The sequence below is a fragment of the Raphanus sativus genome, chromosome 6 (genome assembly GCF_000801105.2).
Source record: "Raphanus sativus cultivar WK10039 chromosome 6, ASM80110v3, whole genome shotgun sequence".
Classification (NCBI taxonomy): domain Eukaryota; kingdom Viridiplantae; phylum Streptophyta; class Magnoliopsida; order Brassicales; family Brassicaceae; genus Raphanus; species Raphanus sativus.
In genome coordinates this window covers 3,692,453-3,707,424 of record NC_079516.1, presented here as the reverse complement: position 1 = coordinate 3,707,424, position 14,972 = coordinate 3,692,453, and the positions used below count along the sequence as shown (strand labels likewise).

At 38.7% G+C, this 14,972-nt stretch overlaps 4 protein-coding genes, 1 long non-coding RNA gene and 1 pseudogene across 6 annotated transcripts; 5 read left to right on the top strand and 1 right to left on the bottom strand.

Annotated features, from left to right (window-relative positions):
• Positions 1 to 4: 4 nt before the first annotated feature.
• On the top strand, positions 5 to 1,408 carry LOC130497115 (NADH dehydrogenase [ubiquinone] 1 alpha subcomplex subunit 6). The gene is made up of 2 exons (XM_056990101.1): positions 5 to 293; positions 1,101 to 1,408. The coding sequence occupies exons 1-2, from the start codon at positions 75 to 77 to the stop codon at positions 1,281 to 1,283; spliced, it is 402 nt and encodes a 133-aa protein (XP_056846081.1). The 5' UTR covers positions 5 to 74; the 3' UTR covers positions 1,284 to 1,408.
• Positions 1,409 to 1,416: 8 nt separating this feature from the next.
• On the bottom strand, positions 1,417 to 4,548 carry LOC108813312 (transcription factor TGA6). Of its 2 annotated transcripts, XM_018585840.2 has the most exons (9): positions 4,392 to 4,522; positions 4,013 to 4,098; positions 3,724 to 3,922; positions 3,504 to 3,575; positions 3,336 to 3,395; positions 3,137 to 3,214; positions 2,840 to 2,891; positions 2,284 to 2,555; positions 1,417 to 2,203 (listed from the first exon to the last, which is right to left on the bottom strand). In XM_018585840.2, the coding sequence occupies exons 4-9, from the start codon at positions 3,558 to 3,560 to the stop codon at positions 1,811 to 1,813; spliced, it is 912 nt and encodes a 303-aa protein (XP_018441342.1). In that variant the 5' UTR covers positions 3,561 to 3,575; positions 3,724 to 3,922; positions 4,013 to 4,098; positions 4,392 to 4,522; the 3' UTR covers positions 1,417 to 1,810. The 2 variants fall into 2 exon arrangements, with proteins under 2 accessions (XP_018441342.1, XP_018441341.1); XM_018585839.2 differs by lacking the exon at positions 4,013 to 4,098 and having other exon boundaries at positions 3,732 to 3,922; positions 4,392 to 4,548.
• Positions 4,549 to 5,333: 785 nt separating this feature from the next.
• On the top strand, positions 5,334 to 7,514 carry LOC108810105 (serine carboxypeptidase-like 15; annotated as a pseudogene).
• A 1,359-nt stretch (positions 7,515 to 8,873) lies between these two features.
• LOC130496934 (glutathione S-transferase T3-like) lies at positions 8,874 to 10,381 on the top strand. The gene is made up of 3 exons (XM_056989651.1): positions 8,874 to 9,866; positions 10,097 to 10,236; positions 10,323 to 10,381. Exons 1-3 carry the CDS (start codon positions 8,977 to 8,979, stop codon positions 10,379 to 10,381), a joined length of 1,089 nt encoding a protein of 362 aa, XP_056845631.1. The 5' UTR covers positions 8,874 to 8,976.
• Positions 10,382 to 11,157: 776 nt separating this feature from the next.
• On the top strand, positions 11,158 to 12,432 carry LOC108838145 (uncharacterized). The gene has a single exon (XM_018611113.2). It carries the CDS (start codon positions 11,158 to 11,160, stop codon positions 12,430 to 12,432), a length of 1,275 nt encoding a protein of 424 aa, XP_018466615.2.
• Positions 12,433 to 12,684: 252 nt separating this feature from the next.
• On the top strand, positions 12,685 to 13,803 carry LOC108838706 (uncharacterized). Its single transcript, XR_001947562.2, has 2 exons — positions 12,685 to 13,339; positions 13,563 to 13,803. It is a non-coding gene; the product is annotated as an uncharacterized LOC108838706 (long non-coding RNA).
• The last annotated feature ends 1,169 nt before the right edge of the window (positions 13,804 to 14,972 follow it).

Below are 14,972 nucleotides of genomic sequence, written 5' to 3'. Positions count from 1 at the left end.
TCGATTGAAGTAACTACTAACTACTCTGTGTTCTTCTTGGCTCTAAGATTATTTATCGATTTAGCGATCAGAGGATGGCGGCACCATTCACGTTGAGGAAGATTGGAGTACCGCCGAACTCAGCGAACCTGACGGAAGCTCGACGCCGCGTGTTCGATTTCTTCAGAGCTGCGTGTAGATCGATCCCCACCGTGATGGACATTTACAATCTTCAAGACGTCGTCGCGCCTTCTCAGCTCCGCTTCGCAATCTCTGCTCAGATTCGTAATAACGCTCACGTCACCGACCCTAAGGTAGTTATTGATTGATTTGATTTGATTCCTTTACTACGAAACGAAAACATTTGAGATTTTATATTGTTAAAATCTGATTGTTTCTTCGGTGTTTTGGAGATGGATTGTCTTTGCGTTCTGTTGCCACTTTTGACTTTGTTTTAATTTGTCATTTGTGTTTGAAAGTTGAAAGCTTTTCCCTTCACAGTTTAACTGTGTTTGAAAGTTGAATGCTTTCCTTTCCCTTCACAGTTTTAGTCTCATCTGTGTTTGAAAGTGGAAAGCTTTTCTCTTTGATATTGGGATTGTTTGGGAGTAGTTTATGAGATTGGAGACTTAATCTTCAGTGAAGTGTCATGTGGATTGGAGCGAAAAAGTGGGAGCTTTAACCTGTTACTCCCTGCTAAAACTGGTGCTACCTTGTGGTGCCTTCTTCTGTATGTGACATTTAGATACTTTCTTCTTTGTATTTGCCTAAAAGATAATGGCAGCAAGAGTCGGTTCTTACAACAAAATGTTACTTGCGAAGCATAAATGGATTCTTTCTATTTGATCGATACTCCATGTTAAGATTTGCTCGTGTGGCGATTTGTTTGAATTGTAAACCTTCAGTTGAAATGGAAAGCATTTTCTTATGTGTTGGATGCATTGATCTCGTGGCTCGGCTCTCTTTGTTAGGTGCTTTTAGAATGCAATCTATAGTATATTTCTATCTGGTAGTCGATGTTGAGTTTTACTTGTGTGGCTAGTTGAAAAGTATCTTTTAGGTGCTTTTAGAATGCAGATCTGTAGTATTCCTGATGATATAGTGTTGTTTTGCTTCTGCAGGTGATTGATCTTCTCCTATTCAAGGGAATGGAAGAGCTGACTGACATTGTCGATCACGCAAAGCAGCGTCACCACATCATCGGTCAGTACGTGGTGGGTGAAGGGCTCGTGCAAAATACTGGAAGCAAGGATCAAGGAAAATCTGATTTTCTCAAGAATTTCTATACCAGCAACTACTTTTGAGAACTGGTGATTGTTTTCCTCTTACTTGTTTTTTTGTTTTTTGTCAAGTCTCTTTCCAGTATTGTATTTTCGAACCTTAAGGAAGATAGTCTTCTTCCTAAAAAAAATAATTAGACCTTTTCATTTGTGGGAGTCCTCTCTAAAAGCTTATTTGTCTTTTTGACTTATGATCATCATACAATTCAAGTTCCTGAAAGTATCTTATCTTCTGTCACGTTGGTTACTACCACCTTACACTGATAATCTATTTATGAACAATCACTCTCTTGTCCAAAAAAAAAAAAAAAAGAACAATCACTCTCTCTCTCTAGAAACTACACAACCTTATTAGCTAAAGATTACAACACATAACACAATCAGAGAACCATTTTCAAAAACTGCAGTCTTGTTTCCCAAAATATTGCTTTTGGTAAGAATCTAAGAAGGCCTTTTGCTTTGTGATCGATCTCTTGGAAGGAGTATCCCTACCGAATTGAGTTTTGTAAGATTATGTATAGAGCTGAGCAAAGCACTATTCCTGTGTGTGTTCACTCTCTTGGCCGGGCAAGCCACAAGGAACTAAGCGCACGTAGTCGAGACGTATAATCATGTATGGCAAGAAGAGCACGAGCTGACTGACGCGTTGTTAACACTCTGATCATCTGTTGCAGTGTTTGCAGCCTCAAGTTATCAGCCTGTCGGATGAATCCTTCGAGCGTACCTAACTGCCCCATTGCCATGGCCATCTGACCCATGTAGCTAGCGACATTGTCAGAAGAACTGGAGCCAAGAGTTCCACTAGATAAAGTATCGGCTAATGACTGCTGTAAACTCTCCATCCCTTGAGACAACGCATCTTCAGCCTGCTGAGACGTCTGCTGCAAGCTGTTTAAGCCCATCACCTGTCGTTCTGTCATTGGCTCCAGCTGATTCGCAAGAAGCTGCCAGAAAAGTTTTGAACCCATTATTAGATTTGTTTTATTGCATTCTTTATGAACTTTGTAAAGAGCAGAGCTCAAACCTTGAGAAGTTCGGATGAACGGAACCCTCCAAGCCACAAGAAACATCTCTCAGCCGGTGTTTTCCACATTCCGGATAGTAAGTGGAAGACATCGTTCTTAGCTGCATTGCTCTTGATCCTGAATAGCTCCTCGTAGTGAGTCATCACTCCGTCCACGATTATCCGGAGCTCAGTATCACCTGCGTGAGCATTCAGAGCAGATCTCAGCTCGTTCATTTGCCTGTTCTTTTCTTCAAGCCATCGTGAATGTTCTGCGTCAAATGCCAAAGCCCCTGCAAAAAGACAAGTGTACAAGATCAAGAAAAAAAACATGATGCTTACACCTTGCACATACCTAAGCTTACACCAGCACTAACCATATGGAAAGTCACTGACTCTTGAAATTGAAACCGTTAAATCTAAATAAGCCTAACCATTTTGCCATTAAATGACTTACGCAATCACCAATTCATAAATCAAATCAAGCCAACTCAAGAATGGAGTATATGCAATTATCTTTCCTATAAATTACCAAAAGATCAAATATTAAAACTAACGAGGAAGAAAAGAAGATTACCATTTCCACCAGTGGAATGGGCTTGGTCTCCTGAGCTTGAGATGAAAACCCCCTAAGTTACACATATACAGACATGGCACAGAATCTTATAAGAACCAGAACAACCAAAACTATCAACGATGATCCATAAGTCTATTTTTCCTCCTCTACTTCAGGCTAATAATCCAAGACTCTACTAACTAGTCAACCGGCTGAAGTGGGCATTAGGCATTGGCTGAAGTGAAGTCTCTTTCTATATTCCTCCATTAAAATTTTACTTATCAGAATCAGACCAAATAAAGAGAGCAGAGTCAAAACCTGTTGCCTTGCTCTTTGCAGCTCCTGCTCAAGTTGAGTCAGCTTCAATCGACTGTTCTCCAGCTGCTGAACATATGCCTATAGAAGAAACGAAAACAAGCTCAAGTAATGGCAGATAGGTATTCTTCTAGAGATGATGTTACAAGGAAGCAGTAGTAGTAATATATAAGAAAAATTCAAAAACAGATGCAAAAGAAACCTTCTTCCTCAGTCTGCTTTTCCTTGCTGCCTCTCGATTTTGAGCAAGCCTACGAAGAGTCTATGGATCAAAAGAAAAGAAAAGAAAAGAAAAGAAAACAAGGTTATTTATGTATATGCACAATATAGACAGATACTTGTTGATTCCTAGAGATTGAATATATATCACCTTCTGATCCAACTTATCCTTTGATCCACTGGAATCAGAAGCAGCAGCAAGCATCATTTGCCCTCTATCAGACTGCAATGCATGTAAGTAACATCAGGAATTTAGCCCTGTGGATTTGGCTCTACCGGTGGAATCTCCCCAAGGGAACCCCGGTTCAAGCCTCCCACGAGTCAGACATTTTATAAAGAAAATAATAAAAATGATTTGAGAGCCAGATTACGAGCTAACCCCCAGATCTCTAGGATCTGTGTCGCCATCAGTTGAGACATCAGTCCTTGAACTGGTATCAGCCATCATCAGTTGAGACATCTGTACTTTGAACTAATACTTGAAGCCTCGGTTACTGTCCACTTGTGCAGGCAGGCAAGCACTACTCTTAGCCAGCAGATTAGAAGTTAACCTCAGTGGAACTTATATAACTGCAACGGTAAAAAAATTCCTAAGCTTGGAATTGGAAGTAGACGAACAAGAGATCGATATATTGGTTAAGTAAAACCGGTTTAACTCACACTGCAGTAGCTTAACTACTTGAGCCTCTTAATTAGGAAATAGATTCGGCGATTCCTGTACTTTAGCATCAACTAGGATTTTGAATCTAATACAAAAGCGAAAACTAAGCAATAGAGAAGCAGTTCATCATTCAAATCAATAACTAACCACCAAGAATTCAAAACCTATTCTTTTTTAACATAATTCAAAAGAGGCATGGAATTTAAAATCATATTAAATTCAAACAAAAGCTTGAAACTTTTTTTGTAGCCTTTTCAGAAAGTCAACTTAATTTCCAAAGGCAGAAACAGAAGTGATAAAAAAAGTAAGCTGCAAAGCAAGGAAACGAGGAAACTCAAAAACGTGAGCTAAAGAGTTTGAGTTTGGGAAGAACCTGACCTGAAAAGTAGAAATCTTCTGTCCGAGTAAAAGGTTGTCTGAAATCGGATTTGAAGGAAGAGACCAGAGAGAGAGAGAGGCACGATCTGTAATTTCAATCTCCGAGACGTCGTTTTTGTCTCTCTACTAACACCAACCATCGTCAAATGAACATCGATCAAATTTAAAGTAAAATTGCAAAACTAAACCCTATACTATTTTTATTAGCCTCAAAAGAACTCTATGTTTTTAAATTACAAAACCACCCAAAATAGCTGATAAGATTAATTTTGACCTTTAATCGGATTGCTTGCTCCCATGTGCAAAACTGCAGAGCACTTTACACGCGACTTTGTCGCTCCTACGTGCATCATCACGTGCCCATGTGCAAACCCCCTTACCAACTCGGTTCGATTTTTTTGTTTCGATCGGTTTATATTGTTAAACCGATACCTAACTGAATAAGATACCATCTTTTTTTTGTCAACGCCTCTGTTTTTTTTCTCTAAACGCCTCTGTTTTGTAATTGTAACACTTTAAAAAAAAACATAAGAAAATGGATTCTTGGATTCTCAAGTTTCAGCTTCTGTTAGTGTTTGATTTAGCAATGCTGATTCAGGTTCTTCCTGGTTTTGACTTTTGAAGGCCCTCTTCATTTTGAGCTTAAAACCGGGTCCTCTTCCTCTCTTCATCTTATTCATTATCTTTGCAATGTATAGCTCTTTGTTCTTAGTTTTGGAGTTTATTCATTAAGGTACGTAGGTGTTGGTGAGGCTAGAGTAAGATCAACTCTGTTCTTCTACTTCGTTAACAACAAGTCATGCCTACGTAAGTAGTTGTTTTCTTATAGTATTTGTATAAATAATGCACCCAGTGACCTGCTAACTTTTCTTCAAAAATATATTAAAAAGATATGGTCTTTATTTATAGAGAAAAGAAAGATTAAACCGGAGCCATAATCGGTTTAGAGACATGACCGAACTGAAAAGCTTCCACATATTTTTTTGAGTCAACGGCTCTGTTTTTAAGTATAAATATAGATGTTTGTCTAACACTCAACATATTCAAGAAAAGGAATGGGTTCATGGATACTAAAGTCACTGCTCCTGCAACTTCTATTTGTGTTGATTCAGCATCATGCTGATGCAGGTTCAGTCATCAGATATCTTCCTGGTTTTGAAGGCCCTCTTCCCTTCGAACTTGAAACCGGGTCTGTCCCTCTTCATCTTATTCTTCATATTAGTCTTATAGACTGTATGACTCTAGAGTTTGGAGTTGAATGGATTCAGGTACATCGGTGTTGGTGAAGCAGAGGAAGATCAGTTGTTTTATTACTTCATTAAATCCGAGAACGATCCAAAAACAGACCCTCTTCTTGTCTGGTTAACTGGAGGACCTGGCTGCTCTTCTTTCTCTGGACTTGTTTATGAGAGTGGTAAAAGTCTCAAGTCTTCCTTCTTCTTTTGTCTCCACAGAATAAGTCAATGACTTGTTTTAATTGAACCCAAAAAAAAAATAAAAATCAGGACCTCTTGCTTTTAAGGTGGAGACATACAACGGAAGTGTCCCATCTTTGGTCTCTACTACATATTCATGGACTAAGGTAACAACAATAACTTTGTATTTTTTATCCATGATCTTCATATCTTCAAGTTTTAAGATAATTTCTTATTTTTAGGTGGCGAATATAATATATTTGGATCAGCCTGTTGGAGCTGGTTACTCTTACTCAAGAAACCCACATGCTGATATACCAAGTGATACAGGATCAGTTAAGCGCTAAGGATTTAGAGTTTTTGTTTTTGTTTTTGTTTTTCTCCTCCAACAACAACAGGGCTATGTGCTCGGAAACCCGGTAACAGACTTCGATCTTGACAATAACACTCGCGTTCCATTTGCTCATGGAATGGCACTCATCTCTGATGAACTCCATGAGGTTACCAATAACAATCTCTTTTTTTTTGCCACAGTAAAGTAAGGGGATCCCATAAAGTAATTAACGAACCAAATCTTACTTTGTAGTCGATGAAGATAAGTTGTGGAGAAAAGTATGTAAATGTAGATCCTCTTAACACAGAATGCTTGAAACTAATTGACGAGTTTAAGCAGGTATGCACATTCTGAATGAAGTTTTATGGATTGCTAAATAAGGTAAACAAGTTCACTAACTAACTTTGAATTTGTGGTTTTATCTTACAGAGTGTTTCTAGAATATATGAAGAGCTTGTCCTAGATACAAATTGTGACACTACATCTCCTGATTGCTATGTAAGTAACTTTAAATCAACTGCAAACCACTAGAGAAGAAAATATTAACAAGCTTGCGTGTTGCAGACGTATAGGTATCTATTATCAGAATATTGGGCTAATAACGAGAGCGTACGTAGAGCACTTGGAGTGCTGAAGGTATGTGACAGAGTTAATACCATCATACATCATTGGTACCACAATCTGATGATCGAACTCTTAAGATGATATTTGGATTGCAGGGGACTACAGAGAAATGGGAACGATGTAGTTTTATAAAGTGCAGTGCAATCAAGACATTAAAAGCAGCATACCCCACCATCTTAGTAACAGCATTGCAGGCTATAGATCTCTCATCATCAGGTACACAACTTCTTTTAATAAGCCTGTGCTTCATTAATATTATTGTTTCTAAACCATCTTCTGGCATTAGCGGCGATCACGATATGACAACCCCGTTCGTTTCAACTCGAGCATGGATAAAGTCTCTCAACTATTCCGTTACTGAGAAATGGAGGCCGTGGATGATACTTGATAAAGTCGCTGGATACACCACAACTTATGCTAATAAGATGACCTTTGCTACTGTGAAGGTTACTACCTCTTTGCTACCCATTCTTTATTAACATAACATGCAGAGTTTTTTTTTCTTGATTTGGTTTTGTGGGTTTGGTTTGATAGGGAGGTGGGCACACGTTAGAGTATAAACCAGAGGAAAATTCAATCATGTTCAAGAGGTGGATTAGTGGTCAACCTCTCTAACACACAGTAACATTGAGATCTTGGTTAATGTATAAGACTGAAGTGTTTGATTTGGTTTGATGATTTATCATAAATAAATGTTACATGTTACTACTACTCGTGGGTTTCCTTCACTACTTCCACTTTATTTGTTAACCTTTCCTACCAACACAAGTGATTAATTGTTTGCTTCTTATTTATTACAAGTGTTGTTGGATCCAGCATGTATTGTACTAATGTGTATTAGACCATCATTATCAGTGGCCTTAGGGCCAGCCCTTAATAAATTTTGGGTTTAAAATAAATCAGAAATGAGTAAGGGCAGGCCAAACGGGCCTAAATTAAGGTCTGATTTTCGTGGCCCTTAAGGGCACGTGTGAGCACGGGATTGGGAGAAGAAACCGAAGTCGAGAAGAGATTGAAGTGTTTTGTCGGTCTGTTCTTCTCACTTTTCGAAAACGAAATCGAGAAGCTACCATCGTCTTCTCCGTTTCTTCGATCTTGATTCTCATCGTTCTCCGTTTATTCTCTCCGTTTATCGGGGTTCTCCGTTTCTTATCTCTTCCATCTCCGTTTCGTCTTGGTGTATCTCGATCTCTTCGATTGGAACCCATCTCGATCTACGGCGGTTCTCTCTTCGATCTGCGGCGGTTCTCTCTTCGATTGGAACCCATCTCGATCTACGGCGGTCCTCTCTTCGATCTGCGGCGGTTCTCTCTTCGATTGGAACCCATCTCGATCTACGGCGGTTCTCTCTTCGATCAGCGGCGGTTCTCTCTCACTTCAGCGGCGGTTGGCTTCGATCAGCGGCGGTTGCGTTCGGCTTCAGTGGCGGTTGCGTTCGGGTTCAGCGGGGGGTCGGTTCGGCTTCTGCGGCGGTTTGGTTCGGGTTCTTCGGTGGTTTTGTTCGGGTTCTGCGACGGTTCGATTCGGTTTCTCCGGCGGTTCACTCCGGTTCTGCGGCGGTTCTCTATAGTCGGCTATATCAACAAGGTATGTGAAACACTCTGTTAAGATTTCATTGAATGACTGATTTTGTTTTGAAAATAATATTCTCTGTTCTGAAACTGCGTATATGATTGAATCACATTGTTGATATTAGATATAAATATGCATTAAAACGTTGAAACATAGATTAGCCATATATTTGTTGATATAGATTGGAAGTTGAGAAAATTATATACGGTTTGTTTGTTGATGTATGTCTATGTTTAATGGTTTCTTTGGGATAACTCTTGACTGATAGATATATTGTTCATGTAGCCGAGTATAGATATGACTGTGAAGGAGAATAATGGTTTGTTTGTGATAACTCTTTACTCGTTATAGTTACATTGGTTAGGTTTAGTCTAGTTGCTTCTTATAGTTACATTCGTTAGGGTTATATTTCAATCGTAATTGCTTATATCTACTCGTTATAGTTACATTGTAATTGGTTAGGCTTTTTAGGTGTGTAATAATAACTTTAGATTAGACATTTCTTGTTGATGGTTAGTCATTATGTGGGTTAGTTATTACTCTTCAATTGCTTATAATTAAACCCCATCTCATCCCCCATAAATATACACACCCACTACTCTATTCTATCATCTCACTCTCTTCCTTCTTCCATACTCATATGGATCCAAAGTATCCTCAATCTCAGTCCTCTAGTTACGTAGGACTGCTTCACAGTCAACAAGGTAGTGTGTTCCATGAAAACTTTCCTTTTGAAAGTTTTCATTCGAGTGTTAACTTTGGAGAATCAGAAATCCCGGCGTTTAGCTCACAACAATCTCAAGAGACACCAGTGGACCGTGCTGTTCGTCGCAAATGGACACCAGCTGATGACGCTGTCCTTATAAGTGCGTGGCTTAACACTTCCAAGGATCCGATAATTGGAAACGACCAGAAGTCGGGGACGTTTTGGCAGAGGGTTGTCGACTATTACGCAGCAAGTCCTCATGGAGTAGAGGAAGGTGGAAAGAGAGAGCCTCAACAATGCAGGAAGAGATGGGGCAGAATCAATGAGCACGTCAACAAATTCTGTGCGGCGTATTCTGCAGCAGAGAGACAACACGCAAGTGGTGAGAATGACTGTGATGTTCTCAAGAAGGCTCATGACATCTTCTACTCTGATCATGACCACAAGTTTACACTTGAGCATGCTTGGTGTGTGCTTAGGCATGAACAGAAGTGGCGTTGCCTTAACCCTCCTAGAGCTACTGGCGGTTCAAAGAGGAAAAATGTTGCAGAAACTTCAAGCACCAATGCTCCAGACACCAATGCTCCAGAAACCAATGTTGCAGAAGCTGAGACCCGGCCTGAAGGTATCAAGGCTGCTAAGGCAAGAAGGAATGGTGGGAAAGGGAAATCCGTGGCTGAGTATGCGAGTATTTGGGCAATGAGAAAGGAGGATTTGGAGAAGAAGGAGACACTGTCCAAGCTGGCTATACTGGACACTCTCTGTGCCAAGAAAGAACCATTAAGTGAGGCGGAGGAAGTGGTGAAGAATAAGCTTCTTGCCAAGTATTTCTGAAAACAAGAGTTCAAGATCTAATGTGTTGCTTTAACTATGCTGTCCTTTGTATTATCTTATCAATGCTCTGCTTTGTAGTATCTTAAGTATGCTTTGTATGCTTTTTATTTTCTGTTCTGTCTGTGTACTCGTTATCTTTCAATCAATGAAATATGTTATCTTTAAAGTTTAAAATTAAGTGTTATTAATGTCTGTTCTTATGCCATAATTATCTCATTAGACGTGACCAAGCTGAGTTAAGCTTATCTCGTGAACCCATGGTGTACCCACCACAACCTGAGGTGGAGTTCGGCTTCCCGCAGAGTTGCTACTGTGGAGGTCAGCCACACCTTGCAACCTCTACCAGCAGGAACGATCCAGGTTATATTGATACCAGCAGAGTTGAACGTGTTTGTGTTCTGCAGAGAGTTGTCTCATTGTTTTGTGTTAATGCGTCTGTGATACAGGGCGGAGATATTACACTTGCGCAAATGTAGACGACGGGGACTGTCATGTGTTTAAATGATGGGATGTGGCCGTGATGGAAGAGATGAGAGCAAGAGATCTCCACGTGCATCAGCTGGCCGAAAAGGTTGAAAACCTTACTCTTTTTAGTGACTATGAGACTGAGCAGAAGCTCCTGAGCCTAGAGAAGGTTGTTGGTGATTTAGCTAAGGAGAAATCAAGGTTCACTTTTGAGTACTTTGTGGCTTTACTGGTTCTGGTGGCAGTTTTACTAGGCATGCTGGTTATGTTGACTTAATGTTGTTATGTTTTTCTAGGCATGATGTTTTTACTTTGTGGCTTGTAATGTTTTAATGTTTGATGTAATCGGCTTGTAATGATGTTTTAACTTTGTGGCTTTATGTTTATGTAATGTTTGATGTAATCGGATGTTGAAAAATGTTTATGGTTAAGTAATGTTTTATGTTTATGAAAAATGTTTATGTGAACTACTTGGTCTTTTTTTTTGTCGTACACTACTTGGTCAGAAGATGTGAATAATTATGTGACACTGCTTGGTCACAAGGTGTACTTGGTCACAAGACAACATTGGTCACAAGACAACATAAAATGTATCACAAGATGTACTTTCAAATAATACATGAAATTTTGTCAGCATATATCATGTGAATTGTTTCTTTATCACATGAAAAAGTCACAAGATTAAATCAATTGCAACTATAGTATCACGGGAGAAGAAATGCACTTCTTTAAATAGCCTTCTTCTCTCAATTGCAAAATGCACTTGCTCACTCCTTTCCTATTTCTAATAATTTTTATCTCTTTCAAAAATTGTCGATGGCTTCTTCTTCTCATTATCATTACCACAGAGAAGATAATGATCAATTAGATTCCATGTTTGATGATTTATCTGAAGAAGACGGTGATATTTTTCCAGAACCTAAAGAGCGCAAGAAACGAATTTTTATCGAGAGAAACCGGGAAGAAGGCGCCACCAAACTCTGGAATGATTATTTTAGTGAAACTCCAACATACGGGCATCGTTTATTTCGGCGACGGTTTCGAATGAACAAACCGTTGTTCATGCGTATTGTCAATCGTCTCTCTACCGAAGTACCATATTTTCGCCCAACACAAGATGCAACCGGGCGATCTGGTCTAACTCCGCTCCAAAAATGTACTGCAGCAATTCGTCAATTGGCATACGGTGGTGGGGCTGATACAGTTGACGAGTATGTACGACTAGGTGAAACAACTGCTGCAAAATGTTTGCACCGTTTTGCTGCAGGAATAATCCACTTGTTTGGAGATCAATATCTAAGACGCCCTACACCGGAGGATCTTCAAAGACTACTCTTTGAAGGAGAAGAACGTGGCTTTCCGGGGATGATTGGAAGCATCGATTGTATGCATTGGGAGTGGAAGAATTGTCCTTCCGCTTGGAAAGGAATGTATTCACGAGGAACCGGAAAACCAACACTTGTATTGGAGGCGGTAGCTTCATATGACCTCTGGATATGGCACGCGTTTTTTGGAGCTCCAGGTACAATGAACGACCTTAATATTCTTGATCGCTCACCTGTTTTTGATGAAATTATTAACGGAATAGCTCCGCAAGTCAACTTCAACGTCAACGGAAGAGAGTATCACTTGGCTTACTATCTCACAGATGGTATTTATCCAAAATGGGCGACTTTTATTCAATCTATCCGACTTCCACTAGGTGAGAAAAATAAGCTATTTGCTAAAAGGCAAGAATCAGTCCGAAAGGATGTTGAGCGTGCCTTTGGAGTCCTGCAAGCTAGATTTGCCGTTGTTAAAAATCCATCTAAATTATGGGAAAAAGAAAAAATAAAAAATATAATGAAAGCTTGCATCATACTCCACAATATGATTGTCGAAAATGAACGAGGTTCATACAGTCTGCGTAACATTTCGGAATTTATTGACGGAGAAGGAGAAGGTGCATATTCCGTCGGTCTAGATGATACACTCCGCAATACAATTGATGCTCGAAGAAGGATTCAGGATACACCAACCAATCATCGATTAAAAGCTGATTTGATTGAAAATATATGGGCTAAATTTGGACATCTTCCAAATAACATATAAATTATTAAGTTTCTATAAATTGAATAAAATGTTTGTTTCCTTTTTTTTTGTGTTTGTGATGTTTTTTTTTCTTTGTAATTTGTTGTAATTTGTTTTTTTTTTTTGGCAACTTTTGTTATTTGTTTAAGTTATATTTTAATGTTAAATTTGGGTTTTATACGTTTTATATATAACTTCTCTTTCATTTATCATTATTTACTAAAATAAACACTTATATTATTGAGATTATTGGCGGTCATGCCCCATTAGCACTCTATATTAGCGCATTACCATCTCCCTTGTTCAACGTCTTTCCCTTCCTCTTTTACCCCTATACCCAACCTGCAGCCTATCGATATAGAGTTGTGTTCTGTGTCAGTAATGTGGACTTAAACTGGAAAATAAATTCGATTGGGTTGGTCACTGGTGTCCAATTTATTTGGTCTCTGACACGAGTCAGACTAAAGTGTTCTCCGAGAAATGCATGTATTTCGTATACTCAAACATAATTATCTAAACCCACAGCCTCTCAAATCCAGTTTCTAAGCAAATAGTTTTCCCTTTTATTTCTTTTTGCAATTCCTTGTTCTTCCCCAGAATTTTCTACGAAACCTCCTAACTTACCACGAAAAGCAAATCGGAGAGCAGATCCACTCTTACCACAAATTAAGACGGACCGAGGCTATTGTCGATGCATTAGAGACTGAGACACTCTGTCTCAGTCTTCTGTTGTTCTGCAAGGTTATGTGGATGCAATCCAACCTGTGCTAGTTGCCGCTGTTCCTCAACTTAAAGAAGAGCTCACACCAAATGAACCTGTAGTTGTCGTGGATTCAGATAGTGAAGGTGGTGTAGGCAATGATCCTGGTGTAGATGAAAGTGAAACCTCTGCCCGAGCAGACAAAGCCACCCTTCTCCAAAACTTCAAGTAATTCCCGCACATGCTAGAGAACTAGGTCAAGTGTGTCATGTAAACATTAATTTTTTGTTCTTAGTTAACTGTCGTTTTAGTTATAAAAGTTGTTGGATAGCCGTGAACATAAATTTTAGCGCGACAAACATTTATATAGTCACTATTTCCTGATTTGATATTCCTATTTATTCTAAATTATTATTTATGTCAAACCTACATTGGATCATTTTTTTCATAGGTCTGTGTGAAGTCTATTCTTGATGATGCTAGTGAAAACTGGGCCGAAAGAGTTGATTTTGGCTGGCTAGATGAGATTGAAGATCCAATTGTGGATAACACGGTGAAACTCATTGGAGAGGGATTTGTCTTTTGCAAAGAAATGTTTAAAGGTTGTGGTCTCACAGATCCTGATTTTAATCATTGAACCATATGTGATACGTTTGGTAGCTTGTCTTATTGAATGACATTTGTTATTTTTAGTTGCTTGTCAATCTTACAAGGAACACCTCCTTGTGTCTTACTCGGAAAAATAGATAAAGGGAAGCATTAGCAGCAATGACACTTGAAAAAGTACCCGATAATATTTAGCCGTAGATAACAACTTCAAGTTTAACATATACAGTTTTGATTGACTGATAATTTCCTATTAACAGCGTATCGATTAACAACTTTTTCTGTAGCATTGCTATGATTTAAGACTCAAGGAGCTTGTATCTAGTGCTGTGGGAAACCCGGATGTTAACATTTTCTGTTATCACACAATTGGTTCACTTGACACTTAATATTATATATATCAATAGATTTTTGTCCGTGTTAGCAACATATTTATCAGTAGTTTAAAAAAATATTTATATATAATAATAATTATAAACGTACTTGCCATGTTTTTGCCCTTAACTACCAACAATATGTTTAGTTAGTATTCGCAGAAATCAAGCTCTAAAATTCTATCTACCTGTAACTCTATTTCCTTTAATGATAACATTAATATTAGCACACAACCGATGCGTTAACTGGCACCATCAAAGTAGTCCTTAACGTTCCCTTTTAGATACCACAATAGTCCTCTCTCTCTTTGATGTAGTTCATATTTTTACAATATTACATATGTGAAAGCACTAAGTGTCCAACTTAGATTTTTAACGGTTAACAATACTGAAAGAATAAACATCTGTAACATCAGAAGGTTAGCGGCTAAAAAACTTTTTAACACCCAAAATATTTCTTATCATTAGTCAGTCAACAGTAGCTGCTAAACAACAGATTTGTCAGTCATGTACATGTTTATCAGTTACGAAAATCAATATCTCATTACCGATAGCAAGGCTCAAACTTGTTTGTTGCTATGTGCTTTCCGTCCCCATCTAGGCTCAACACCGACTGCCCGTGGGACACCGACTGTCGATAGCAAGGCTCAAACTTGTTTGTTGCTATGTGCTATGTAGTTCATATTTTTACAATATTACATATGTGAAAGCACTAAGTGTCCAACTTAGATTTTTTAACGGTTAACAATACTGAAAGAATAAACATCTGTAACATCAGAGGGTAGCGGCTAAAAAACTTTTAAAACCCAAAATATTTCTTATCATTAGTCAGTCAACAGTTTAGCTGCTAAACAACAGATTGTCAGGCCCTGTTCGTTTGT

Bases quoted from the DNA above. Each gene is read 5' to 3' on its own strand.
- LOC130497115 (XM_056990101.1), top strand. From the start codon at position 75: ATGGCGGCACCATTCACGTTGAGGAAGATTGGAGTACCGCCGAACTCA. The intron at 294-1,100 runs GTAGTTATTGAT...TTGCTTCTGCAG, and splicing joins CTCACGTCACCGACCCTAAG to GTGATTGATCTTCTCCTATT.
- LOC108813312 (XM_018585839.2), bottom strand. From the start codon at position 3,812: ATGTCTCAACTGATGATGGCTGATACCAGTTCAAGGACTGATGTCTCA. The intron at 3,576-3,731 runs GTTAGCTCGTAA...CATGCATTGCAG, and splicing joins CAGATCCTAGAGATCTGGGG to TCTGATAGAGGGCAAATGAT. The intron at 3,396-3,503 runs GTGATATATATT...TTTGATCCATAG, and splicing joins AGGATAAGTTGGATCAGAAG to ACTCTTCGTAGGCTTGCTCA.
- LOC130496934 (XM_056989651.1), top strand. From the start codon at position 8,977: ATGGATCCAAAGTATCCTCAATCTCAGTCCTCTAGTTACGTAGGACTG. The intron at 9,867-10,096 runs GTATTTCTGAAA...TTATCTCATTAG, and splicing joins AAGAATAAGCTTCTTGCCAA to ACGTGACCAAGCTGAGTTAA. The intron at 10,237-10,322 runs GTTATATTGATA...TCTGTGATACAG, and splicing joins TACCAGCAGGAACGATCCAG to GGCGGAGATATTACACTTGC.
- LOC108838145 (XM_018611113.2), top strand. From the start codon at position 11,158: ATGGCTTCTTCTTCTCATTATCATTACCACAGAGAAGATAATGATCAA.